The sequence below is a fragment of the Halichoerus grypus genome, chromosome 6 (genome assembly GCF_964656455.1).
Source record: "Halichoerus grypus chromosome 6, mHalGry1.hap1.1, whole genome shotgun sequence".
Taxonomy (NCBI): domain Eukaryota; kingdom Metazoa; phylum Chordata; class Mammalia; order Carnivora; family Phocidae; genus Halichoerus; species Halichoerus grypus.
The window spans coordinates 116003803-116031132 of NC_135717.1; the positions used below are offsets into that span (position 1 = coordinate 116003803).

General features: G+C 61.2%; 2 protein-coding genes across 6 annotated transcripts; one reads left to right on the top strand and one right to left on the bottom strand.

Moving 5' to 3' along the window:
* The first annotated feature begins 344 nt into the window (after positions 1-344).
* KCNH3 (potassium voltage-gated channel subfamily H member 3) lies at positions 345-18161 on the top strand. Of its 2 annotated transcripts, none has more exons than XM_036121098.2 (15): positions 345-1006; positions 2492-2725; positions 3191-3325; positions 4398-4531; positions 4970-5213; positions 5595-5752; positions 5839-6046; positions 9835-10116; positions 10368-10567; positions 11006-11255; positions 14649-14866; positions 15603-15934; positions 16320-16426; positions 17026-17102; positions 17226-18161. In XM_036121098.2, exons 1-15 carry the CDS (start codon positions 931-933, stop codon positions 17820-17822), a joined length of 3252 nt encoding a protein of 1083 aa, XP_035976991.2. In that variant the 5' UTR covers positions 345-930; the 3' UTR covers positions 17823-18161. The 2 variants fall into 2 exon arrangements, with proteins under 2 accessions (XP_035976991.2, XP_077932084.1); XM_078075958.1 differs by having other exon boundaries at positions 864-1006; positions 2496-2725.
* Positions 18152-27324, bottom strand: MCRS1 (microspherule protein 1). 4 transcript variants are annotated; one of them, XM_036121104.2, is made up of 15 exons: positions 27221-27324; positions 25913-26032; positions 25239-25377; positions 24731-24869; positions 24004-24162; positions 23744-23853; positions 22693-22801; positions 22305-22443; positions 20091-20166; positions 19779-19807; positions 19574-19666; positions 19334-19416; positions 19089-19176; positions 18715-18842; positions 18152-18596 (listed from the first exon to the last, which is right to left on the bottom strand). In XM_036121104.2, the coding sequence occupies exons 2-15, from the start codon at positions 25920-25922 to the stop codon at positions 18510-18512; spliced, it is 1389 nt and encodes a 462-aa protein (XP_035976997.1). In that variant the 5' UTR covers positions 25923-26032; positions 27221-27324; the 3' UTR covers positions 18152-18509. The 4 variants fall into 4 exon arrangements, with proteins under 4 accessions (XP_035976997.1, XP_035976999.1, XP_035976998.1 ...); XM_036121106.2 differs by lacking the exon at positions 25913-26032 and having other exon boundaries at positions 27221-27318; XM_036121105.1 differs by lacking the exons at positions 25913-26032; positions 27221-27324 and adding an exon at positions 25839-25860.
* Positions 27325-27330: the final 6 nt, after the last annotated feature.

A 27330-nucleotide genomic window follows, 5' to 3' on the forward strand; every position in this document is an offset into this window, starting at 1 on the left:
CGCCCTCCCCATCTCCTTTTAGACTTTCCTGTACAGTTGGGGCCCCTCCAGGGGCCGCAACCTCCGCCTACTACCGGCCTCCCCCACCTCCGCCCAGTAGCCCAGCCCCCTTTCCCACTACATTTTTCCTCGGGGAAAGCGTCCTCTAAAACAACCCCCACCCCAGCCGCTCACCCCCCGCCGGAGCTCTCCTCTGGTCCCTCCGGGGGAGGAGAGTCTGCAAGGCTCAGTGCGAACCCCCATGCTGCAGAGAAAGACGCCTCGCCCCTGCGCTGAGTCAGCCCGAGCGGGACCAGGCGCTCGCCGGTCTTCTCCGAGGGGCGGGCGGGGCGGCTTGGGGCGGCTCGGGCGGCCGCCGCGGCGGGGGTAGAAGGGCCGCCGCCTCCCCTGCCCCCCACCGAGGTCCCGAGGGGAGGAGATCCCTAGGCGGGAGGCCTGTCCCTTTAAGGAGGCGGCCCTGCCTGGGTGTGCCCGTCTCCATGGTTACCCCGGTGCAGTCGGCGGGCGCCGGAGGGAGGGAGGGAGGCTGCCGCCTCTCCCCGACAGACGGAGGGAGCTGCGGGAACCCGGCGCCGAGCGGAGCCCGAGCGGGAGCCGACCCGCAGCCGAAACGGGAGCCGCTGCCGCTGCCGCCGCCGCCGCCGCGAGCGGAAGGTGCAGAGAGCGCAGCGGGCGCCGAGCTCGGAGCCCGGGATTCGTGGGCGGCCAGGACGCGAGAGGCCGCGCGCCATGCTCCGGGCCCCGACGGCGGGGACGCCCCCTCGCGCACCGGCTGCTGGCCGGGCCTGCGAACCCGGGGTGGGCTTCGGCCTCCGACGGCTTCGCTAGGGGGCGCGGGGCCGGGCGGGGGGCGGCCGAGTTGGGCGCCCTCCCCCGGTGCTGAGCCCCCGCGCCCCGGAGGGATGGGGCGGGCGGCTACGGCCGCCTAAGATGCCGGCCATGCGGGGACTCCTGGCGCCGCAGAACACCTTCCTGGACACCATCGCCACGCGCTTCGACGGCACGCGTGAGTCTGACCTTCGCCCCACTGGCTCCCAGAGAAGCCGTTTCCTGCCAGGGTTCCCGCAGGTCCCGCACCCCGACATCTCGGCCTGGCGCCCTCTGTTCTCACCTTCCCTCCCCGATGCCCCGCTTTTAGCCGGGACCACTATCTCCTTCCAGACGCCGTTTCCCAAAGGTTCAGGGTCCACTCTGCCCCAGGTTGGGCAAAAACAGCCAGAAGTCTCCGGGTTTGGGGCCCAGGATGCCGTTTGTTGGCGAGGGCGCAAACCCCGACCTAGTCAGTCTAACTCACCCCATCCCTGTGTCTGGCGCTATCCTACCGACTACCATGGAAGTGGCGGGGCGGGGGTGGGCGGGGGGAGGCAGAGGAGCGGTGCTCAGGGACACCCGGAGGGTTCAAAAGACGGATTTAGAAAAGAGGTTTGCAAAAGGAGATGGAGTAGGCGGGATTAGGAGCGTAGTGTTAGTCCAAGCTCACCTCACCGCCTAAACTCTCCAGCCCAAACCTACAGAACCCCTCTAGACCCAAAAAGCTAGGTTTGGGTACTCCCACCAAGACTGGGGAAGTTTGGAGTAGGTGACCAGAGCTTCTGGATCCTGGGTTCCCAGGGCTCTGAACACATGGAAAGTGGTGCAAACCCCCTCCCTTCTTCTTCTCCCTCACACTCACCCCCCAGTGGGGCTTCCCAGCCTATCGTCCTCCATGGTCTTGCATTTTCTGATAGGGGGTGGGAGCCCATCACTGAGCACCCCCTCTCCACACACACACACACACACACACACACACACACACACACTGACTTCTCCATCTGCTTTGCCCTGCGCTTGGCTCCTGCAGCCTGCTGATTCAGTGCCCTCCACTCCCCAATACAGTCCTGGTTCCAGGCTGTGCTGTTCAGCTACAATTCTTACACCCCCATTCTCAATCACATCCACTAATTCCTGAGCCAGGTCCGGCAGCTGGGGTTCACACAAGGGGTGCAGAATGGAAGGTGGCCTGGACTGCCTCCCATCCAGGTGGGTCCCAGCGAGAGGAGCCAGACAGCCACCCTGGGTACCTAGCTGATGAGCAAACCTGGCAGAGGTAGGAGTAGGGCTAGGCTGCCTAGAGCTGGTTGTGCAGTCCTCCCCTGGGGCAACCCAACCCTACCCTTACCCCAAGCTGCTCAGGACACAGTCCGGAGGGCACAGTTCCCACACAGGGCTGCATTCACCAACCTCCGTGTTCACGTGTGTTGAGTCCTGAGTGCACACATACACACACTGCTAGGAGTGGACTCCGTACATAGGCGACACACTGATTCTGTTTATAAACAGCGCCTGCCCTAACCCCCAGGCTCAGACACACACACACACACGCACACACACACACAGAGGGTTCTTGGGCTTTGTGACACCCACACTTTGGTTGCAGGCATTTAGGAAAGGAGGGGTGGTAGACCCTGGGCCCCTTCACCCCATGCCTCCTCTGAGAGGTGCTCTCTTGCAGACAGTAACTTCGTGCTGGGCAACGCCCAGGTGGCGGGGCTCTTCCCCGTGGTCTACTGCTCTGATGGCTTCTGCGACCTCACGGGGTTCTCCCGGGCCGAGGTCATGCAGCGGGGCTGTGCCTGCTCCTTCCTCTATGGGCCAGACACCAGTGAGCTTGTCCGCCAACAGATCCGCAAGGCCCTGGATGAGCACAAGGAGTTCAAGGCTGAGCTGATCCTGTACCGGAAGAGCGGTGAGGGGCCACCTGGCCAGCCCACCTCACTTTTGAGGTCTCACCCAGCCTGGCACCCACTCCATCTACAGTCCCTGTGTTCCATCCCCATCATCTCCATCTCCCCATCTCCCCCCATCTTCCCACTTACCCATTTCCTTCTCCACCCCATCCACTGCCCCTGGCTTCTCTCTTCCATCTTCACCTTAGCCTCAGCCTCTACTCAATTTCCGATCTTGGGTTTCTCACCCGAGCAGAGAAATGTCCCCGTCTCAGCAGGCCAGATCTATGGACACACATGTCTGATGGTCATCTCTGCTCTCCTTTGCTTTCCCCGACCCTGTTCCATCAAGCCCTGTCCTAAGTGGAGCCAGGCTGCCCCCCGCCCCAGGAAAGCCTGTGTCTTGGCCAGGGCTGGCAGTGGGACCTCTGTCACCTCGGGCAAGGTGACAGTAGGAGCTGGGCTGAGTCTGTCTTTGTGCCCAGGGCTCCCATTCTGGTGTCTCCTGGATGTGATACCCATAAAGAATGAGAAAGGGGAGGTGGCCCTCTTCCTGGTCTCTCACAAGGATATCAGCGACACCAAGAACCGAGGGGGCCCCGACAACTGGAAGGAGACAGGTGGGTGCCTGTGGCCCTGTTCATTTAGCTGCTGTGGCTGGCTGGCTGGCACGTTGGGCACCTCAGGCCTGGGCGGGGCCTTGGCACCCAGCTCGGGCTTGTGGGTCCCCCCACCCCCTTGCATTCATTAACTCCCGCTTTGCTGGGTGAGAGGCCTATGCTGCCCTCATTTCCATGTGCCCAGGTATGGAAAGCTTGTTTCCAAAAGACCAGTTGAGACAAAGTTGGGAGTTTTAAAGTCCACTTTGCTAAGAAACTGAGAGCAAACAAACTCCCCTAGTGCCACTGAGGTACCTTTTTCTGACCAATTCATGGGGCTGAGCGCAGATCCACCTGGTTCCTTTCCCTCCCACAGACCTGACTCGGAGCTCCAGCCAAAGCCTGCTTTTTTTTTTTTTCCTAAAGATTTTATTTATTTATTTGTCAGAGAGAGAGAGAGCACAAGCAGGGGGAGTGGTAGGTAGAGGCAGAGGGAGAAGCAGGCTCCCCACTGAGCAAGGAGCCGGATGCGGATTCAGGACTCAATCCCAGGACCCTGGGATCATGACCTGAGCCGAAGGCGGATGCTTAGCTGACTGAGCCACCCAGGCATCCCTAAAGCCCGCTTTTATCCTCCTAAAAGGCATCCTAAAGCCCTCATGTATCCTCCAAGGGCTGGCAGAGGCCTTTGACCAACTCAGAACGCTGTCATCAGAAGCTGGCTTTGCCACTGGGGATGCCGGGGGTACTCTCCATTCCCCACTCCCCACCCCCAGCCCTGGGAATCATCTCCCTCCTCCTCTCTCAGGCCTTTCCCTATGGAGATCCTCTCCTGCCTTTGCCTTGATCCAGACCTCCTTCTGCTGGAAGCAGGCATGGGGAGGAGCGTCTATGAGCACCCACAGGACTGCCCATTGCTGGGGCTGGCTAATGCCCCTAGAAATGAGGATGCTGGAGCCCCCAACTCTAAACAGACTAACTGGTCCATGAGTCAGACCAGCTCATGGGCCAGCAACTGGTGTCCTACACCCAAGACCCTAGCTGGGGTGTGCAGGCACTCCCGCCATCATCCTCATGGGCCCCTCTTTTGCAGGTGGTGGCCGGCGCCGATATGGCCGGGCAGGAACCAAAGGCTTCAATGCCAACCGGCGGCGGAGCCGGGCTGTGCTCTACCACCTGTCTGGGCACCTGCAGAAACAGCCCAAGGGCAAGCACAAGCTCAATAAGGTGGATTGCGCACAAGGGTGTGTGTTTGGGGGGCAGGGTAGGGGCAAGCTGAGGAGATGGAGGAGGGGAACGAAGCCCACCAGAGGGAGGATGTCCAGGGGACCACCCAGGCCCCACCAGCACTTAGGGGGTTGTGAATGAGGGAGGGAAGGAATGTCAGATGCCTGATCCATCAAAGATACAGTCTTGGCCCTGGTGGCAGATGGGCCTTGGATCAATATTGGCTCCTCCCCTAAGCAGTGGTGTGACCTCAGCTAAGTCTGGCCTCCCCGATCCTCAGTCTTCTGATCTCTAACATGGGGACTCTAATGCCTGTGTCAGAGGTAGCTTTGAGTATGCAGGGAGAGCAAGAAGGTGGATGCCTGTCCCAGGCCCTATCCAAACTCAGTCTCTGCCAATTTCCTGTCTTCCCGGCCGGACCTGCCCTGCCTCACTCAGGGGGTATTTGGGGAGAAGCCAAACTTGCCCGAGTACAAAGTAGCCGCCATCCGAAAGTCACCTTTCATCCTGCTGCACTGTGGGGCACTGAGGGCCACTTGGGACGGCTTCATCCTGCTCGCCACCCTCTACGTGGCTGTCACCGTGCCCTACAGCGTGTGTGTGAGCACAGCCCGGGAGCCCAGCGCCGCCCGCAGTGCCCCCAGCATCTGTGATCTGGCCGTGGAGGTCCTCTTCATTCTTGGTACGTGTGCCCTGTACCTCCCACCCCACCCTGCGCCGGGCACCCCTCGGGCTCTGATGGGGAGAGTCTGCATGGCTTCCGTGCCTGCTGACGAGTGTCCCCCATGTCCTCCCCCTGTTTGAGACCTGTGGGCTTTGACATCAAACCTAGGTTCCAAACATGTCTCTACTGCTAATGGGGTATCGGACCCTGAGCTGATTGTTGCCTCTCCAAGCCTCAGCTTCTCCCTCCATCAAATAGGCACAACAATGTCCACCCTTTAGAGTTCTGTGAGAAGGAAGATGGTCGGGGGCCCAAGACAGTGTCAGATACTGAGCAGGTGCCCAGTAAGGTGTGGCTCCTCCTCTACCCCGTGCTAAGTCCCACCCGGACTTCCTGCAGACATCGTGCTGAATTTCCGCACCACGTTCGTGTCCAAGTCGGGCCAGGTGGTGTTTGCCCCAAAGTCCATCTGCCTCCACTACGTCACCACCTGGTTCCTGCTGGATGTCATCGCGGCGCTGCCCTTCGACCTGCTACATGCCTTCAAGGTCAATGTGGTCAGTGCAGCCGGGCTGGGTGGGCTCTGGGGCAGGGTGGGTGGGGCCGGCCCTGGGGTGACCTCCCCGCGTGCCCCCCACCTCAGTACTTTGGGGCGCACCTGCTGAAGACGGTGCGGCTGCTGCGCCTCCTGCGCCTGCTCCCGCGGCTGGACCGCTACTCCCAGTACAGCGCCGTGGTGCTCACCCTGCTCATGGCGGTGTTCGCCCTGCTCGCCCACTGGGTGGCCTGCGTCTGGTTCTACATCGGCCAGCGGGAGATCGAGAGCAGTGCCTCGGAGCTGCCGGAGATCGGTACTGGAGGCCTCCGGGGGGCGGGGGGGTGTACGTCCGTGTCAGGGGAGCATGTCTGCTCGAGCGTGTACGTCAGGAAAACGTGAGTCCAAGTGTGTGTGTGTGAGCTGATCCGTGTGCAGGTCGGCCTCTGCAGGCGTATCCGGGGCGTTCGGGCAAGTGCGGATGTGTTTGCGAGGAGAATGGGGGCCGGCGCGCCCGCGTGCGTGTGTGCGTGTGTGTGTGTGTGTGTGTGTGTGTGCGCACGGGTGTGAGCGTGACAGCCACCCCCTTGAGGCAGGCCTGTTCTTCAGCAGTTGGGCATAGTGGGGAAAGCCCAGTGGGCTGCCCAGGGGGGTCCTGTTCAGCCATCATGGCCTCCTTGTGGCCTTAGCTTTTGTCCCATTCCCCAGGCCCCTGCCCAGCTGAGAACTGCACCCCTCTCAGGAGAAGGCGTGCGGGGAGCCGCTGCCCTCCTGGGCGCCCCTGATGCCTGCTGCTTCCCCAGCACCCTCCGGGAATCCCGGCCGCGCGCCCCGCCTGCTGAGGCCCTGCCCCGCTCTCCTTACCTCTAGGCCCGTCTCTCTCAGCTGCTTCTCCGCCCTCCCCCAGGCCTCAAATGCAGCCTTTCTCAGCGCCCCACTGGTGTCTTCACTCTCCTTCACTTCACCTCCACTGCCACTCTCCCTCTGCTCGCCTCCCACTCACATCTTAACTCCTGCCAGGAAGGCTCCCACCCCCACCTCTCCACCCAAAATGGCAACTGGCAGGTCACGGGGACCTTCTGGGGCCAAACCCTCATCTCCTTGAAGTCCTGTGGTACCCGACCCTGCTAACCACACTCCTTTGAACTGCTCTACTTCTCTGCCCTGAGCAACGCGGCCCTCACCAGCCTCGCCTGCGCCGGCCCGTCTCTTCCCCTCACCTAGTGCCTGTGATCCCCCCCGCGCCCCTACACCGTCTCAGCTTCCATCCATCCCCTAACTCCAAACCCTTCCGTTCCAGCCTGTTCTAATTCTGCATACCCTGAGGCTCCAAAACCGAACACACGTCCTTCCTCCCATGCCCTCCAGCCTTCTGGTGGCTTCCCAGTAACTGGCCTGTGGTGCCCCGTCTAGTCAGCGGGCAACAGGCCAGCTGCTCAACAGGCCTGGCATGACCATCTGCTCCTTGGTGGGATCATCAGGAGCGCACGTGGGCCTTAGAAACGTGCTCTGATCTGTTCCCAGGGACGAGGAGCCTCCTGCAAATCCTCTCTCTCTCACCAAGCCCATGGAGACTGGTGTGGCCCAGGGGCCCAGTGGATATTCCCCAAAGCTCTAGTTGCTGAGCACATGGAACCGGGATGCTCCAGGCAGTGTCAGCTCCTTGGCACCCGCCCTTCCCCGAGGGATGCTGTGGTGGAGGCGGCTCTGGGGTCAGACGGCCACCCAGCAAACACAGTCAATGGGCTGGAAGATAGATAATTGTGATGCAGGACCCTGATCCCAAAGTGGGCTGAGACACCAAATCCCCGGGTCAGTTCGCTCCCAAACAGGACCCAGATGCTCCGAGTCATGCATCCATGTGGCTCCTTGTTCTGACCCCCTTACAGGGGCTGCTCAGCTGACATGAAGAATATCTTTGGCTCCTGGAGGGGCTCTGAGTCCCACCATGGAGAACATGGGCAGGTGGGAGGCAGGCTGTTTTGCAGATACACATGTTAATTCTAGCACCCTTGAACCCTAAGCTTTCGAGTGATTTCATTCTATTTTGGGCTGATTCGAGCTCACATTAGGGGAGTTTCCAAGTCCTTCACATCATCGGCTCCTCCTTTCTCCAGAGAAACTACTCCCCAGTGGGGTCAGAGCCACACCCAGACCTCCCAGAATCCAGCCCCAGAAGGGATGTCTGGAGGGCGAGTGGCGCCCCCTCCTGGTTCAGCCCTGGTGGGAGGCGCCTTCTCCTGGCTTCCCTGCCTTGGTTCTGGTGCTCCTCTGGCCATGGTGTGGACACAGTCCCTTCCCCCCATTCCCATTAGCCCAGTGGAGATGGGCTGGATTTTCAAAAGATGGTACTAAATACTGAGGGAGATCCCTCAGGGCATTTCTCAGTACGAAAGCCACCGGCCTCCAGAACAGCCTCCCCACACCACCAGCTCCAGGAGCTGCCAGTGCCCCATAGCCAAAACAGAGAGGACAGCCCCCTCTGCCACCCTCCCCTCATCCTCCTGCTTCTCACCCCTTGCCCCCCACCCTCCTTACCTGGCAACTGGCTTCAGGTCAGGGGCCCAACTGAATAGCGGCTGAAGAGTTTTTCACAGGAGGATGAGTCCTCACCTTGGCTCAGGCCTTAACATATCTTACCAAATTCTAAGAATTTGACGCCCCCAGTGTGAACCCCACATTCTAGCTAAGCGGAGCTATTTGCCTGCACTTGTCTCCATCTCTAGGGTTGGCCCACTCTGGCCTTCCCCTAGGTCAGGAACAACCTTCTCTCAGTTTCTTTGAATCAAAACTCTACCCATCCTCTGAGACCAAGCACCAGTGTCCCCTCTTTCAGGAAGCCCTCTAGCCCTAACCCATGGCATGTCAGTTTGAGCCCCATCATATGGCACTCAGGTTTGTGCATGAGGCACATGTTTGTGAGATTGCTGAATGAACGGCTCCAGGGGTGAGAAGGGGTGTGGAGATCTCGGGGAGCAGAGTGTGTAAGGGGTTCAGGAGAGTGTGGAGCAGGGAGGCTGGGTGTGTCCAGGTGGGGGGCGGCAGAGTGCATGCAGAGAGGCGAGTTCCACTGCAGCCTGAGGTCCTGAGCCCACCTCTGCACTTGCCCTCTGTTTCTCCACTCTGGATCTGCCCTCTCTCCCTTGCTCCCCTGACTCCCGGCTCTGCCAGGACCCCTGGGACCCCTGTGGATCCCAGGAACCCCCATCCAACACCCGAGAATTCCCACAACCTTCTGGCTAGGCTCCGAGTGACTCTGAGTAGCCAGAGCTCCTGAGAGACCCCAGTAAACAGCCCCACCTCCTGCCAAGGCCAGGCCAGGGAACGTGGGATCGATGGCGAGACTGGAGCACTCTCCAGCTTCGGCCGGATGTCCCAGGCTGGCCCGTGTGCGCAGGCGTGCTCAAGAGCCTCTGTGGGCGCACAGGTGCCTGCTGCCGGTGGCCTTTGAGTGTGCTCACCCGTGTGCTCGTGCTCACCTCCTACCTGGGTGTCCGAGCGCAAGCACCCGTGTGCCCTTGTCTCTCTCCCAAGGGCGCACAGGCTTTTTCCGTGTGAGTGGCCGTGGCCGTGCACCTGTGAATGTGCTCACATGTGTGTGTCCTCATCCTCTCGACTGTGCCGAGCACGTCCGTGGCCTTGGCGGTGCTCGCGCGCGCGTCCACGACGGCGTGCCTGGGAGCGCGTACGTGGGGGTGGGCGGTTTGGGCGGTGGTGGGGCCGGGTGAGGGTGAGGCGGCTCTCGGAGCAGGTGAGCCGAGAGGAGCGAGAGGAGTCTGGGTGGACGAGGTAGAGGAGGTGGCATCCAGCTGGGCCTGTTTCCTGGGGGTCGTGCCAGCCACGGGGAAGAGGGTGTGTGCTCCTTGCTCGGCACCAGCAGACCCCGGCTGGGGAGGCCACAGCCTCGTGCTCACGTGCTTGTCTGGGGCAGGGTTGAGGGGGCGGGCGGGGCTGGGCTGGACTGGCAGAGCGGCGGGAAGACATGGGCGGTGGACCTGCATCCACGTGTCCCCCGCGGGGCTGGGGCAGGGTCAGTGGGCACCCCTGGGCCTGCAGTGCAGGCAGTGCGGTCCGAGGCTCAGGCACGCCCGTCCCCTCCCCCAGGCTGGCTGCAGGAGCTGGCCCGCCGACTGGAGACCCCCTACTACCTGGTGGGCCAGAGCCCCGCTGCAGGGAACAGCTCGGGCCAGGGCGACAACTGCAGCAGCGTCAGCGGGGAGGCCAACAGGACGGGACTGGAGCTCCTGGGCGGCCCCTCACTGCGCAGCGCCTACATCACCTCCCTCTACTTCGCGCTCAGCAGCCTCACCAGCGTGGGCTTCGGCAACGTGTCCGCCAACACGGACACTGAGAAGATCTTCTCCATCTGCACCATGCTCATTGGCGGTGAGGCCTGCTGCTCTCCCGCCCACTCTCAGACCTCTGGCCCCAGGCGGCCCCCATCCCCGCCTCCCCCAGGGTCCCCAGGTCCTTCCTAGAGGTTCTGCTTTGGGGGACCCGAGGAACACAGACCCAGGGCCAAGGGAGCCCCCCTGTGCCTGGCCCAGGAGCCTGTGGGGGCGGGGGGAGAGGACAGATGTGCCCAGCGTGGTGTCAGGCCGGGCCTGGAGGTGACCCCCTGTCGCCACCCTCCCCAGCCCTGATGCACGCGGTGGTGTTTGGGAACGTGACGGCCATCATCCAGCGCATGTACGCCCGCCGCTTTCTGTACCACAGCCGCACCCGGGACCTGCGCGACTACATCCGCATCCACCGCATCCCCAAGCCCCTCAAGCAGCGCATGCTCGAGTACTTCCAGGCGACCTGGGCTGTGAACAACGGTATCGACACCACTGAGGTGCGCAGGCCTCCTGGGGGGCCCTGCCAGCCTTCACTCCTTGGAGGAGTATGCGCTTGGCCTAAAATCCCCAGGAGTGGGCTGGGGGGCAAGGAACGCTGAATTTTGGCTTCCGCGCTACTCGGGGCGGGGGGGCTGGGGGGAGACAGTAGTATGGGGCAGAGGGTGGTCAAGAAGGCTTGGAGGGCTTTCTCCACCCTCGCTAGGCCTGGGGGCTCTGCTCACTGGCATCCAGTTGTGGGCCCGGAGGAGGAAAGCCCAGCTGCTCGCGGCGGGCTAAAGTGATTGGGAGCGAGGCTGAGGCGGCCCCCCTCACGGATTGTACCCCGTGTGGAGCCTCGGGTGGCTCCCCAGGCCTGCAGGGATGTAAAGGAGCTGGCTGGAGGCTGCCCTCCATTCTGCCACCACCGACCTCCCCACGCCCCCCCCCCCCCCCAGCTGCTGCAGAGCCTCCCGGACGAGCTCCGGGCAGACATCGCCATGCACCTGCACAAGGAGGTTTTGCAGCTGCCCCTGTTTGAGGCCGCGAGCCGCGGCTGCCTGCGGGCACTGTCCCTGGCCCTGCGGCCCGCCTTCTGCACGCCTGGCGAGTACCTCATCCACCAAGGGGACGCTCTCCAGGCCCTCTACTTCGTCTGCTCCGGCTCCATGGAGGTGCTCAAGGGGGGCACTGTACTCGCGATCCTAGGTGTGTGGGGGCGGGAGGGGACGCAGGGCCTTACGGGAGGCGGGTGGAACGGGGGCCCCCTCAGCAGAAACACGGAGAGAGGACACAGTTAAGGCAGCCCCGGGAAACAGCCAGGATGGAGTCGGGAGGAGCCGTGGAGCCCAGGGCAAAGCTCACAGCGGGCCCAGTGACCACCAGGTGGCAACACAAGGAGCTGGAAACTGCTGCAGGCGTGCGAGGCTCCCTGAGTGAGTGCAGGCCCAGCCCAGAGCCGAGGAGGGGGTGGGGGGATCAGCATTTCCCCGTCAAGGAGGAAGAGCAGTGCTGGAGAGTGAGCTCGGGCAGGGCTGCGAGGGGGCAGTGGGAGCTCTCCTGGCGGGGCCGGCCACGGCCGGTCACAGAGCAGGGCCCAGGGCGCGGGTGGGTGAAGGCGGGGCTCAGACTCTGCCTGTATACTTCCCTTCGTGGCCAAAGAAGGAGGTGGAGATGGGTCGTCAAGTCCCTGGATGAGGAAGAAGAGCTTGCAGGTGTGGAATGGACGTCGTTAACAGTGCTGACCCTGAGTCTCGCAGGCGGGCTGGCACTTAGGTGCTTCCGTTCGCACAGACCTCGCAAAACCTATGGCAGGGGCGCTGGTGTCGGGCCTGTTTTGCCTGGAAGGAGCGGGGGGCTTGGAGAGGTTCATAAATTGGCAGGAGGGGTTAGAGCCTCATCCGCCAATCCTAAAGCTCAGGTTTCATTCACTGTGCTCTCAGGCGCTTTGCTCGAGGGAGAGCTGTGTCCCGAAGAAAGGGCACGATTTCAGGGTGGCAGGACGCACACACGAGGCTTTAGGAAGGCAGGTGCAAGCGCTTTGGGAAACAGGGCTGCACAGCTCCCCAGCTGTGGGAGGCTCTCAGCAGTGAACCCAGCAGGTGCGAACTCTGGGATCGGCTTAGGTCATGGAGGGCCTCGCCCAGGAGATGGAAGGGAGGTGAATCCTCAGCCAAGGACTCGTAGACTCACTGTGCAGATGGCTGATCCCTGGAGGGGCTGAGGTTTGTCACTAACCTGGAGAATTAAAAAGACCAGACAACCAGCAGCTACTGTGTGTCCCTCTCCTCTCCCTTGAGGAGGGTGATCTTCCAACAGGAAAAAGAAATACCATAAAGGGGGTCTGGGAGGTAAGAGAGGCCAGAGGCTGCCACACCTTTCACTTTGAGTCTTTTGTGAGTTTGGCTTCTGGGCCTAGATGCCTCTTACGCCAGGACTCTGAGCGAATGGAACTATGGCCACTCACATATTGCTGGCAACATTAAGAAATGAGGGAGAACCGGAGAGATTCAGAAGGGCAAACAGATTTTGACAATCGCAGACTGGTCAAGACTGTCGGGCGGATTATTAAACAGATGGTTTTCAGCTCGGAGCCGAGGAAGCCGTGAGGCTGGGAGCTGGCATCGGTCCTGCAAGAACGATTCTTCCCTGATGCCAGGAACCAGGGTGCAGAATAATGTTCACTATTAAGACGGAGCCCTGAGGATGTCCCCCGCCTGCGCCCCAGGCCTTTGCCTCACTGCCTGTGTCCCCAGCACCGGAATTTTGCCACCTTTGATCCCTCGTGTTCCTGCTGAACTGTTTCAGCTGTTGACTTGACAAGGGTCTGGATGCCCTGGTGAATTCCTGGCTCCCCACCAGCCGGTTTTCTACTTTGCCTTCATCCCCGCCCCCACCCGCCTCCTTAGCCGGACATCCAGGGGCTTCCTGCCGGCTGCCGACTGCGGAGGCTCACGGTGCAGTGATTCCGGCCCCTACCTCCGTGTCTGAACTGACAGCTAAGCACGCACAGTCGGCTGTGGGGGCAGGAGAAGAGGCGGACTGGGTGCCGGCGCCAAGAAGACCTGAGGGGGCCGGAGAGCGGAGAGGTTCCAGCCGAGAGGCCAGCCTGCAGAGCCGTCTCTGGTCTGAGACCAGTGGCACGGAGCTCTGTCATCGGTCTTGTCCTTTTTCTCAATTCTGTCTCACCTTTTGGATGAAGACAAAAAAATACGCACTTCTCCTATTTCCAGATGACACACACGAGGAGAGAGAGCTCATTCATCAGATGAGCACATGGAGATCCAAACAGCTCTCAGAAGGAACCAGAAGGATGGCCCCAAACCAAGAAAATACGATTTAACAGCGATGCCTTCTACACTTAAGTTTGAGCAAAAGTCCACGCACATTTACAGGAGGCTGCTAAGCTCGGTTCTGCAGCAGGAGGCGGCCCGTGGCGGGGGGTGGCAGAGATCCATCTTTTTCCTTGAGGGTAAGGAAAGGCTTTCCAGTCTTGTGAACTCGGACAGTGGGCTGGGCAGTGAGTGGGCTCTGCCGAAGCGCTCACAGCATGCCAGCCCTGGTGGGAGCCGTCTGTAGGGCACTCTTGTCCGGACGGCGAGGACGGAAATGAACTTTGATTGGCCGTCTGTGCGTCAGGCGCTTTACCTGCCCTAACTCGTTTAATCCTCACGTGTCCCTGATTGGAGACACCCTAGTTCATGGATTCTTTTTTTTTTTTTTTAAGATTTTATTTAGTCATTTGACAGGGAGAGACACAGCGAGAGAGGGAACACAAGCAGGGGGAGTGGGAGAGGGAGAAGCAGGCTTCCTGCTGAGCAGGGAGCCCGATGCGGGGCTCGATCCCAGAATCCTGGGATCATGACCTGAGCCGAAGGCAGATGCTTAACGACTGAGCCACCCAGGCGCCCCTAGCTCATTGATTCTAAGATGCACATTTCTTCCCTACAATTTAACCTCTCCGAGATGGGGATGCAGACTGTAATTGATGTCATTGTACAATGCTGTCGGCCAGGTGGCAGCCTCAGCTGGGTGGTGGGAAAACCCTCCATTGACACCTTCTGGTAAGATCCAGAAAGCACCACGACTCAGTCCAACACAAAATCAGTCGTGCAAGCACCAGGGCTCAGGGAGATGAAGTAATGTGGCCGCCTGACAGCGCTGTGCCCCACGGGGCACTAACCTCCGGGTTCCTGGACAAGCCCCGCCTGAATCACCTGTGAGGCTTGAACAATATCGGATGGTGGGTCTCTGTAGGTATCATGATTCCGTAGGCAGAGATGGGGCCTGGGAGTGATTGGCTTAGCTTTCGTAAGGGATTCGGAGCTACAGGCAGCCTGGGGACTGCTCAGTTGTCTTAGAGCTAAAATTCAAATGGGTCCAGCACAGTGGCTTCGATCCCGGATGTGCTTGAGCACCTGGATCTCAGTGCGTCTCACTCCAAGCCTGCCCGAGGAGCCGGGGGCAGGCAGCAGGGGTTGGCTAGGGCCTGGGCACCCTCTCTGTGCTGGCTCTCAAGGCCCCACGGAGCTCACGGGAAGCTCAGCTGCCTCTGCTTGACTCCCCTGCCCAGGGCTCACTGACCTCTGCTTCCGCTTCCAGGGAAGGGTGATCTGATTGGCTGCGAGCTGCCGCGGCGGGAGCAGGTGGTCAAGGCCAATGCTGACGTGAAGGGGCTGACCTACTGCGTCCTGCAGTGTCTACAGCTGGCTGGGCTGCACGAGAGCCTCGCGCTGTACCCCGAGTTTGCCCCACGCTTCAGCCGGGGCCTCCGAGGGGAGCTCAGCTATAACCTGGGTGCCGGTGGAGGCCACGCAGAGGTGGGAGCACTGGGAATGTGTGCAGAGGGGGCCGGGGTGCCAGGGGCCTGAGGAGGTGGGCAGAGGTTGGCTTTAGGAGGCACTGTGTGAGCGTCTGGCCTGGTGTTAGCAGCGCCACACGTCATGGGGGGTCTACACTCTCCCGTCTCCTGTCCCTTCACACCCACGCTGTCCTTTAGCTCCCACCGCCCTCCCGGCTCTCCCTGGCCCACCTGAGACGGCCTGGCCTGGTCCACAGCCAAGTCTTAAGGGATGGAGGCTGAGGGCCGCACATGAGGGATGGGAGCCCCGGGTAGGGCCAGGCACTTGTCCTCCGGGCCGCCTCTGAAGAGAGCCCTGTGGCTCCCCCTGCTTCTTCACCGTGAGAGAGAACTGTTCTGAGGGGCTTTGAATTTTCCTGGCTTGTATCATTAATTCCAAACCTGTTTTTAGCACGGTGTTCTCCTGGATTGTTTGGTTAGCCTGAGGGACCAAGTAGAGGGGTGGTGTATCCACATTTGGCTAGAATTTTGAGAGGCAGCAAATTCCGTCAGGGCTTGGTGGCTTTGTGGTGGCAGCAGAAAAGCAGTCCCCGCCCCCCCATACACACCTGAGCCTCTTCCTCTGAGGGTGGGAGATATTGGGCATCCAGTTTAACAAAGATGGCTCCTTCTAGGGAGAAGAGGTCGGGGTGGGGCAGGTGAGTGGGGCACAGTAGGGCTCTCCATGCCGCTTCCCTGTCCCCCACTGTCCCCAGGCGGACACCAGCTCCCTGAGTGGCGACAACACCCTTATGTCCACGTTGGAGGAGAAGGAGACCGATGGGGAGCAGGGCCCCACGGCCTCCCCAGCCCCAGCCGACGAGCCGTCCAGCCCCTTGCTGTCCCCCAGCTGCACCTCCTCCTCCTCAGCTGCTAAGCTGCTCTCCCCACGTCAGACGGCGCCCCGGCCCAGGCTGAGGGGCAGGGGACGGCCCAGCAGGGCAGGGGCTTCGCAGGCTGAGGCTGGCCCCTCTGCCCACCCTCGAAGCTTAGAGGGTCTGCAGCTGCCCTCTGTGCCATGGAACGTACCCCCGGATCTGAGCCCCAGGTAAGCAGGCCCTGGGCCACTGCACTCTGGCAGAGGTGGTGGGGATAGGGCTGGGGCCTCAGCCGGACACAGTCCTCCCCATCCTTCCATCCTAACCCATCCCTGCCTCCTCCAGGAAGCCTTCTTGGACTCCACCTTCCTGTGCCGCCCCCCGCCCCCCCCACCCCACCATTTGGTGCCTGGCTGTTCACTGCTTAGAATTCCCGCTGTGTCATGTTGCTCAGGTTTGGATCCCTAGCAAAACCGCAAGCTCCTAAGGAAAGGGCCCAAGTGTTACCTGCCCCGGGCCCTGGGCTCCAGGCTCCTGCCGCTCGTGTGCGTGGTTGCCGGGTGCTGCAGTGGCTGCCTGTGGACTGATCTGTCGCCCTGGCCCCTGTGTCCGCAGGGTAGTCGATGGCATTGAGGACGGCTGTGGCTCCGACCAGCCCAAGTTCTCCTTCCGTGTGGGGCGGTCTGGCCCGGAGTGCAGCAGCAGTCCCTCCCCGGGGCCAGGTACTGGGGCGCGGGTTCCAGCGGGGCTGGGGGAGGTCGGCAGGGCTGCCTCTTGGCCCTGTAAACCTGAGGGGCTGCCGGGGTCCAGCCTTCTCGCCCTCTTGCCCTTCTCAACCTACACGGCTGGGCGGGGCAGTGCGGTGGGGAAGACCAGCCCCTGCTGTCGGGAGGCCGCCGGGACGCGGCTCGGCCCCCTGCGGTCAGCTCTCCGGCGGCGGGGTCCTGGTTCTCGCCCCAGCTTCTGGTCTGTGATACGGCGGTTGTGCGTGTGAAGTAAGCTGATGTTGCTACGACCCTGGGGAGGACAGAGGGCTGTGAGTGGCCCCGAGAGTGGGCCAGGGAATGAGCGCCCCGGAGCGCTCCCGTGTCTGGAGGACAGGCACAAAGAGCAGCTTCCCGAGGGAAAGCGCCGGGCAGCGTGCCCGAGACCCCCCGGCGGTTTGGGCAGAATTCCGCAGCCGGGGCAAGGCTGGAAGTGGCCGCTGCTGGCGTCAGGTCCCGCCAGGCCACGGCAGTCTGTGCTAACTGGGGCAGGGGCCCGCGCGCCGGGCCATCTCCTCTTCCCGGTGCCGGCTGGTGACTCGTCCTCCTGTTCGCAGAGAATGGCCTGCTCACTGTCCCCCTCGGGCCTGGCGAGGCAAGGAGCACAGACACCCTGGACAAGCTGCGGCAGGCGGTGGGTGAGGGGCGAGCTGGAGGCGGGGGGGGGGGGGGGGGGGGGAGGGGCGGGCACTGCTCTTGGTGTGAGGTCCGGACTCCTCTAACTCCGAGCTCTTTCCTCCTCCCTCGCTCCCCAAAGGTGACAGAGCTGTCTGAGCAGGTGCTGCAGATGCGGGAGGGCCTGCAGTCACTTCGCCAGGCTGTGCAGCAAGTCCTGGCGCCTCACGGGGAGGGCCCTTGCCCTCGGGCAGCAGGAGAGGGGCCCTGCCTAGCCAGCGCCTCCGGGCTCTTGCAGCCTCTGTGTGTGGACACTGGGACATCCTCCTACTGCCTGCAGCCCTCAGCTGGCTCTGTCTTGGGTGGGACCTGGCCCCACCCTCGCCCAGGGCCCCCTCCCCTCGTGGCACCCTGGCCCTGGGGCCCCCCAGCGTCTCAGAGCTCCCCTTGGCCTCGAGCCACAGCTTTCTGGGCCTCCACCTCTGACTCCGAGCCCCTGGGCTCAGGAGAACTCTGCCCCGAGCCCAGCACCCCTGGCTCGCCACCTCCTGAGGAAGGGGCTAGGACTGGGCCCCCAGAGCCCACGAACCAGGCTGAGGCTGCTAGCACTGGAGAGCCCCCACCAGGGTCAGGGGGCCTGGCCTTGCCCTGGGAACCCCACAGCCTGGAGATGGTGCTTATCGGCTGTCGTGGCTCTGGCACAGTCCAGTGGACCCAGGAAGAAGGCACAGGGGTCTGACTGCCAGCCCCAGACCTCCGTGTTGCCAGACATGCTGCCATCTGGGGCCCGGCCTGAACTCGGGGCGGAGGAAGGGGGGCAGCCACCCCTCCAGGACTCTGTGCTGCCCGCCCCCCCGGCTCAGGGTGGGGAGCCGGAGAATTAAAAGAGCCTCAGGGGCAGGCCCCAGGCTGGGAATCTCTGGGCCCCTCCTCAGCCTACTGCTCTGTTTCCCTCTGCGGGATGGCGGACAGAGGCCTGAGGCCAAGGAGGGATTCTGCCACCCCTTGCATGTGTCCCTGCCTCACCAGTCCCGTTTTTTATATTAAAAAAAAATAAATAAAAGGAGCTACTTTGGAACTTGGTGCTTTTTATTTACAAAAGAACAATAATAAAGGAAAAGTCTGAAGCTAATCAGCTGGAGACAAAGGGGCAAAGGTGGGAATCTGAGGGGAAGAGGAGGGTGGCCTGCAGAGAGGGGAGGAGGGGAGGGGCTCTGGCTCTAAGGAAGCCGGAGGGTTCCAGCCTCTAGGGGCTTCCCAAGGACCAGCCCTGCCTTCCCACAGAGGCTCAGATCATTGGGCCGGCAGTTGGGTCTACTCCTGCCCACTATGGTTTTTCCAGGAGCCTGAGTTCCCAGCTCCAAGGGGCTGGAATGGCAGGGAAACTGAGGCCAGAGAGAGAGCACACGGGTCCTGCCCCCACTCCTCACTGTGGCGTGATCTTGGCAGCCTCGGCCCGAATAAGGGCAATGAGGTCCTGGTTGATGAGGAAGACGAATCTCAGGCTGGCAATCTATGGGCGGGAGAGAAGAGTGGCTTGAGGACAGAGGTGGGACTGGGGGCCAGGCCCACGTCCCGGTGCCCCACGGCCCTGGTCTCATCCTGACCTCTCCACCTCCCTCTCAGCTCACCTCCACCACGGAGTTGTTGCTGAGGCGCCATTTGGAGCCACACAGCACAGGCCGCCCATCAATGTAGATGGGCCGCCGGCCCTCATTGGCAATGAAGAAATCACCGTTATTCTTCAGCTTGATGACTCCTGTGGGGATGAAGGGGCGACGGCGGATGAGGAGACAGGGAAGGCCAGAAGACGGCCTGAAGGCCCCACCCACACTGCTTCCCAGGGTCAGGCCAGAAGGCCCCCATGACCCCCAAGTTAGAGATCTTGAAATACCAGCTGCTCAGCCCCAGCTGCTCCATGAGGGCTCCCAGGGAGACCAAGCCACAGGGCCGGAGGGCAGCGAGAGGCTGGGAGGAGCACCCTCGCACTGCTTCCTGCTGGTACCTTGCTTCCGGGAGATCTTCCAGGCTGGACCCTCCAGAGACAGGTCCACGTCAATCTGGTTATCCTTGGTGGCTCTGCCCAGGGTGATCTGGGGAAATGGGGCAGGTGAGGGCTGGGACCTGAGGAACGGGTCTACACAGGCCAGGCAAAGAGGAGAAGTCAGGGACCAGACACAGGAAGGGCGGCGAGGGCGAGACCGGCAGAGGAGGGCAAGCTGCGGGAGCACACGGGCTGGGCCCGCTTACCTCTCGAGAGCGCATCAGGTACCGCACCATGCGGCCCCGCAGCACGGCCAGCGTCTGGTTGTCGAAGTCAGGAGAGCTCATGCCTGGGGGAGGAGCAGAGCCCGTGTCAGGCAGGGCCCAGCCCTCGCGGAAGGCAGGAGCCAGGGGCCCGGGAAAGGAGGGGGCGCCCAGCCACGCACGCGCAGGGGCCCAGGGTGGGGCGAAGGGAGCGGGAGCGCGGCCTCCCGGTCCTCGCCTCACCTGTGATGCTGTCCACCAGCACCTGCCACTTATGCAGCTCCTGTTCCAGCTGTCGGATCTCTCGTTTCTGGCGCCGGTCGGCCACGGTCAGCTCTGGGGGGGAGGGGCGGTAAGGAGGGGTACCCTGCGGTCACCAGCTCCTCGTACTGGTCCTCCGTGCTGGCACGGGCTTCTACCCCCTAACCGTGCCCCCGGGTACACTCACCATGCTCCAGGACCTCATCTCGCATGTCCCTGTGGGGGAGAAGGACGAATCAGGATCTGCTTCCAGCTCACCTGCCCCTACCAGCAGGGGCTACTTGGCGCATTCGGGGGTCCCCCAGCCCCCCAGGAGGCTGCTCCTCTGGCCTTGGGCTAGCCTCCTTCCCCGGGGGTAGGGGTGGGGGGCTCAGCAAGGAGACCAGGTGACGAGCGGAGCATGAGGCTGAGTGTGGGCTGGGCGCGGTTCTCTGCAGCAGGAGGTAGGGCCGGGCAGCCCCGAGCGCTCTGTCCCCTGCCCGGGGCCCCAGCCACTCACTTGAGCTTACTGTCATCAATCAGGTCCTCTGCGTCAGAAAAGTTGAGCACTTGGTCCCCCTTGGGCAGCGGCTGCACTGAACAAAGGACAGAGAGCTGGTCAGCGCCGCCACTCCTACTCCGCCCGACGCTGCGGGCAGTGACTGAACCAAGGGGACCAACTGGGAAGACTGGGCCTGTGGGGACAGTTCTGCGCCGAGAGCAACAGGTTAACAGAGCACAAGCCGAATCAGGCAGCGAGGTAGTTTGACACAAAGCGTTCCTGACGTTAGCTAAGGGCAGAGGTGCTTCTAGAAAGAAAAGGGAATTAAAGTTGACCTCCTGTGTGCGTTTGTCAGAGCGCAGGGGCTCTGCGTGGCCGTGAACAAAGGCGGGCAGGCTCTGCTGTCCGCACCCCTGCACCTGTGGCCAGACGCCTACGGGAACGAGCGCTCGCCACGGGCCTCGGGTCGGGACAGACCCAGGATGCAAGCTCTGCTCTCCTGATTCCAAACCCACACGGCTCCCCTAGCCCATCACTCGCTCCCCGACGTTTTCTGCCCCACGCGGCGGGAGGAGAGGCATGGCCCGGCCAGCCCCGCCGCCCAGGTGCCCGGCGTGACAGGAGCGTCCCCCCTCCGGCCGCTCGCCGACCACGGGTCAGGGCGTCTCGGGGGTCATGAGATGAGTTGTCATTTTTTCCAAAAATATGAAATGGAATAGAATATTAGAGTCCATCAGATATGTTGAGGATAGCTTCATGCAAGTTCTTCAGGTTTTCCACTGACCAAACTATCAAGGGGCTAGGGCCCCCAAACTCTGAGAACTGCTGCTTAGCTGTTCCCAGGACCGCGGTGACAACTAGCTAGTGGCCAGGACGCCACTGGTTGAGGAGTCTGTCAACCCCGGGGGTGTCGTCACTGCCTGCCTGGGAAGCGAGGGGGGCTGCACAGGAACCACAAGTGCTCCACCCGCCCCCCAGCTCCCCGAGGTCAGACCATGTGGGAGACAAGGGACTGGGGTGGGCCCCCTGGGCCCCCCCCAGCCGGCTCCCCCCGCCCCCCGCCACAGCTGCCTAAAACCCCACTACCGAATACTCAACCGACTCAAGAGCGAAGCAGCGTACAGGCCCGTTCTTAGGGCCTCCCGGCACCAGCCAGCCGAGGAGAAACCCAATACCCACAGACAAGCCTCGTGAGGAGAAAAATTAAATCTCGAAGTTACACAAACTAACTTTCCAAGAAGCTAGCTCTAGCAGCAAAAACAGACTTTACCCAGCGTCCACTCTCTCTGTGGGAATGCAGTGACGCCTGAGCCTGAGCCCGAAGCAGAGATATGGAAGTTGCAGGAATGAAGAGAGCAGCCCACTAAATTCAGAGATCCTCAGGAAGAAAAGATGGGGCCCTCCCTGACAAGATTTCCTAAAATCCTCCTGCAGGAGTTTCTTTTAGTAACCAGAAGCAGTAGGACCCAGGGAGTAGGTGGGGGGCATAGGCACAGCCTCATTTCCAGAACAGCATGAACTCTGGAGACGCTGACGGGCAATACCGGCCAGAAGCGAGAGCGGAGAGTGTCTGTACTATGACGTACGATGAAAGGCTGACCCCGAGTCCCAAACGAACTGAGGAGTTGCACCCAGTTTCGTCAGCTGACCTTCCCAGTACCTGTCATTGGGAGTGAGAGCCTGCTGGTGAGGGAGGGGAAGCAGAGGGCCTTCGGGCCCCCGGGAGAGGAGGAAGGCAGAGGGCCTGGGTGTGAAGGCCCAGTGGGGATTTCTGAATGGCTCCAAAGCAGCGAGAAGGAACAAGAAGGAATGTGGAAAGAGGGAAGGGGCAGAAAGACTTAGAAAAAGTACCATCTCCAGGATACCAACATCTCCAGGGAGGGAAACAGGGAAGGGTAAGCAGTGAAAGGGACTTTCACATTTTATTCATGTTTCAATGTCATTACGTAATGGTAAAATAGGCCAAAAATGACAACAAAAACAGGAAATGGGATACACCCCTGCCATGTGGACTTTCTGCTCGGGATTCCAGACAAGGCTACCCTTACCACGCTGCTGAGTATCATTCCAGCCACTTTCCTTCCTTCTGGAAGGCACTGGTTTTGCTGCAGGGAGGTGCAAGACACCAGGGGCCACTGAGGGATCCGTTCCTGGGCACCTGAGGGCAGCCGGGCCCAGACCACCTCACACACACGCAACGCACCCACTCTGCCAGCTCCCGGAGCCAGTTACCTGTCTGGTCCTCCAGCAGGTAATACTGCTTCATGAGCTGCCAGTGGGCCTGCAAAGCCTTGGCAGTACGGGCCAGGTAGAAGGCATCGGGGTGTCTGTGCAGCAGGTCCTGGAACGTCTCCAGGGTGGGCTGGCTGGTCTGGAGGACAAGGAGCCTGTTCTCAGCACCTGGGTTTTCTCATTCTCGTCTCTGCCTTACCACCCCCGCCCCCCGCCCCCACCAGGAGCTGAAGAAGAGGGAGCCAGTCTTGGCTCTTCCTGAGGACCCCATCCACAAAGGCCCCTGCAGACATATGAGCACCTGCAGGGCATGTTTCCAGGCAACGGGGCCTCCCCGCATCAGCAGTCTTCCCAGTGCTCAGGCCCCTACCCTGCCCGTCAGCCTTACCGATCCCACTTTGCTCAGCAGCTGTTCCTCAGCCTTGCTGAACAAGGCCTTGCTCTGGATGGCGGCAATGGCTTCCGGGTGCAGCTGTCTCATGGCTTGGCAGGCCAGCCTGGGGGGCGCGGGGGGGGGGGTGTGTGTGAGAAAGAGGGCAGGGTTGAAGGGAGGGTGTCTAGCAATCTGGGGTTCCTGCAGGCCTTTGAGATCCAGAACTAGAGACCAGGCCCTCAACAGGAAGAGCCCAAGGCTCAGCACAACGCCTGTGGCCTCATGGGTTTGTTGAAAGCGTTAACACACACAGGTAACTCAGCCAACTGAGTTTCCAGCGTTTACTCCCTTGCAGAGACTCGAAGGCACAGCGCGCAGAGGCCAGCTGAGGGAGACCCTGAGACCAGCTCCTGCTCCCTCCCCAAGACCCTCCTCTTTACTTGGCCAAAGCTACCACCCACTGCCCACCACATCCTCTTTCCAAAACTGAGCCCCGCCCACTTCCTGGCTGTCAGGACCAAGGCTACAGATTAAGTGGTGCTAGGGACTGCGGAGCAGAAGATGGGTGCTAAGCATCCGACCAACTCTGACGACGATAAACGAAGTGGCTGAGCAGGAAGAGTGCACACTGCATGGGCGCACAGGTTTACTTGGAACTTGGACTTTTAGGGGCCTTCATATTCTTTTGTTCCAATTTCCTCTTATGGAGAAAGAAATTATGGGAGGTCAGTGTGGAAAGGTTGGAAAGTGACCTGCCCTAAACCACAACGCACACAGTGGTGGAACCAGGGCTCCTGGCACTCATTCAGGTGTTTTTTCCCATGCTACTTCTTCAGCTCCCAGATCCCCTTGCCGCTGGCATCAAGCCAGGACCAGCAGGGTTGGCAGCAGGAAGAAGCTTCCCTCCCAAGCCTGGCTGGTTTCAGTATCATCCCAGAGGATGCAAGGTCCCATGAGTCCTGCCTCCCAGGTCCCTCCCTTGGGCTTTTGTATAATTCTGTCTGTTCCAGGAGCCAAATTCTGGTGCTCCCAGTACGTCCCTGCTGCGGGAGCCAACCCCACTCACTTGGAGATGACAGGATCGTAGAGCAGGGCGTACCAGCGCTCCTGGACCTCCCGAAGGGTGAAGCGGCAGCTGAACTTCACGCCCAGGTGGACCGACGTCAGGTCGTTGGTCTGCAAGGGCCCCGATGGGTTGGCCCCAGCCTGAGAGCTGGGAAGAACCCTTCGCTTGCTACCCCCAGGGTGCTGCTGGGCCAGTCCGGGGGCTGGGGACCGCAGGCTGGGGAAGGAGGGGAGTGTGCAAGCCGCGCTGGGAAGCAGTACCTGCAGCACGGCGTGGATGAGCAGGAGGTCATCCGCCGGCTTCCAGCGGCCCAAATCCTTGGTCACCTGAAGCGGCTGTTTGCTCTTCTTCACACGCTTTGTAAGTCCGGGCGTTGGCGCTGGGCTGGGCGGCACAGGAGTGCTAGGGGCCTTGGACACCTGGGCAGAGAACAGGAAGAGAATGAGCTCAAAGCCAGCATTGGGGCAGCTTGGGCTTCAGGCCCTGAGCTTCCCATACTGCGTGTGGCAGGCCAGCCTCCTAGTCCCCCCACCCCCGAAGTACTTCTACATGGTCCTTGACCTTATGGGGTCTTCTCTTTGCTGGTAACACCCTCAACGCCAGAGTGGAGGGTGGGTGGGGAGGATACCAGGAATCCACTCTGACTGGTATGGTGTCTAGGGCCAGAGCAATGCCACCTGGGGGTTATTTTTACACCCAGCAATGCTGGGAACAGGCTGTCTGCTCCCAGAATAGATGCACGCTCTATGCCTCCCACACAGAATGTGATACAGGACACACTGACAGGGTGTGCGTGTGGGGGGGGGGGTGCGGCAAGAAAGGGGGAGTAGGGAGAAGAGATGGGCTCCCAGAAGGGAGGCAGCTGAGGATGGGGCTGGGGCCACCGGATTTCCTCACAAGTCTCCTCTGGAGTGCTCTTGCCAGCTGGCAAAGGTGGTGGGGAAATACAAAATCTGGCCCCCGCCCCCACATCTCGCAATGTCTCACCTTCTTCTTCTCACTGGAGGAAGGTTCACTCCCTGAACAGCGCCCTGGTTCCACCCCACTGGCCCCCTTCGCCCGGGTAGAGGACTTAGCCAGGCTGCTCTCCACCAGCTCATCGTCAAACTTCTTCCTCTTGATGAACCTGTGGAGAGTCCGACCCAGTGAGCATCCCTTGTCCGTCCTCCTCATACCCACGCACACACACCCAGCCTCTGAGACAGCGCGGGGTCCCGGCTGGCTGCTAACTGCCCCAGCGCAGGGGACAGGGCACAGAACTGCTGCGCTCCTCCCCTCTGAGATGACAGGGTACCGCGCCACAGATTTCATGTCAGAGACCTCTAAGATCTCCCTCCCGTGCCCACATCCCACAGAGACGGACTTGGCAGGAAAAGCCCAAAGCTCTGCCATCACTTAGGCCCCACAGGGGCTCAAGTAGCCATTCCCAACAGTGGCTAAGGCATGCAGCACCTAACGTCCTTGCCCAGGCCCTGACCCTCTGAACCCTTCCTACCTGGAGGAGCTTCTCCGTTTAGGGATGGTGCCCAAGGCCTGAGAGGAAGCCCGCTTCTGCCCTGCCAGCGACTCCTCATCCTCTGAGCGGCTGGCAGTGCCTGATGCCATCAGAGATGAATCTAGCAGCCCCTGAGAATCTAGAAAAAAAGAAGTGGTGAACTCAGGTCTCCTAAGTGCCCAGCAGAGCCTTGAGCCTCTGAACATGGGACCCCTCCTCTGCCCCTCCCCCCCCGCCCCCACCCCTCTACCAGCCCTCCTGGCCCTTCCCCTGCTTCCTTGACATTTGAGGTTTTATGGTGGGAGTTCCTTGGCCATCCAGATCCCATCTGGGCTCAGACCTGGCCCAGACCTTCCACGCTGGGCAGTTCTCCCGGTGCCACGTGTCATGTCGTGCAGCACATGGTGCTCAGGTCAGACTGGTGATGCCGACACACCAGAGGCTCTGGGCATAACTGCTCCCTCTGCCATCAAAATGCAGCCATGCCAAAGAGCGCCAGCTCAACAGCAAGTCAGTCAACTGCGGCCTCTGCCGAGAGGTACGTGGGTGGTGCTGGCCCAGGGGGAGGTGGCAATGCCCAGCCAGGACGAAAAGACATACGTGCCAGGCACGGGGTGGAATCAGCAGATGCTTGGCGCCTGAGCGTTTGGGGAGCTGGCCCGGCCTCATACTACCTTTGTCCATCCTCTTACAGTCCCAAAGCCACTGGTTCCAAACCACAGGGCTAGGAGGAAGGGTCCCACAGGCTCATCCAAGGATTCTGACCAGGTGAGCTTAGAGGCTGAGAGGAGATTCTGCAAAGGAGAAGTGAGGCTCCCTGAGGCACAGGTTTCCAACGGGCCAGCCTCACCTCCTTATACTGGAGCAGCTCCCCCAGGATCCCATAAGCTAGGGAAGACACAAGAAGAGACACGAGGCTCTATTCTGCCAATATGACACTGATAAACCAACAGCTTTCTAAAGGTCACCAGCATCTTTGAGAATATAAAAGCTATGCACTCCACAAAAATGTACAAACACACAGCATTTTAGGGGGTCCACGGACCTCTATGATTCTACTCAGAGTCGCTAGGTGAAGGGCCTCGACTATAAACCAGCACGAAACAAGGGATTACTGGTTCACTTCTTATCGCCCGTCGCTGCCCACTCAGTTCAGTAGCACTCCCCTTGCCCTCCCAAGCCAAAGCAGGGAAACGGAGATAGAACTCCGATTAGTCCATCTCTCTCTCTCTTTTTTCCATTTGCAGCTTTGGCTGAAGATTTAGTGGGTGGTTCCGCGTGGAAGCTAAAAAATGCGGTTTGGGAACCGAGCAAGTATCAACCGCCCTGGGGCGCCTGCTCCTAACCCCGGGAGAACGCAGGTACTGGGGACTCTCTGGGGCGTGCCGCTTGCGGGCCCCGCCCCTTCAGACCAGGGCGGCTCTCAGCACAGCTTTCCCGCCCTGCCCCCAGGTGCGCTAGTCGCGCCGCTCCGCTCTGTAGGATACGGCTGGATATCTTGACACCTGGGGAGCAGGTGAAGGGCCTGATTCCGCGGGCTGGCGGAGGCTAGGTCTGCACCCCCTGCCTTCCGCCACCCCCGTTCTCCCCCGAGTGCACACCCAAGGTAGGGCATTAGTGCAGGTCTGTTCCGGGAGCTCGGGATGAGAGTGGTGAAGTCAGCCCTGCAACTCAAAAGCAAAGCACCGAGTGCACCCCGATGCTTTCGCAGCCCTGGTTTAAGCCCCACGGGCTGGTGGCGAGGGAGGGGGAGTAACTCCCAGGCCCAGTCTCACCCCACCTTCGGCTTGCCACCTTTGCGCATGCGTAACATCTCGGACCAGATTCTGGTCCTGTCCGGCTCACGCATGCGCAGATTTTCAGGGCGCTACCGGGGCGGGGCCCCAAACACTGTGGGGGGTCTTCCCCCGCGGCACTCTGGAAAACTCCATTTCGCCCCAAACTCTGCTCAGAACCCTCGGAAGCGAACCGCGAGGTCTCACCATTCCTAGGCTGCCAGCTCCAACAATTTCTCTGCGGCGACAGCAGCAGCCGCAGGGCCAAACCCGGCTTCCGTGAGGCACATCTACTTCCGGGTCTGCGAACTAGGGGC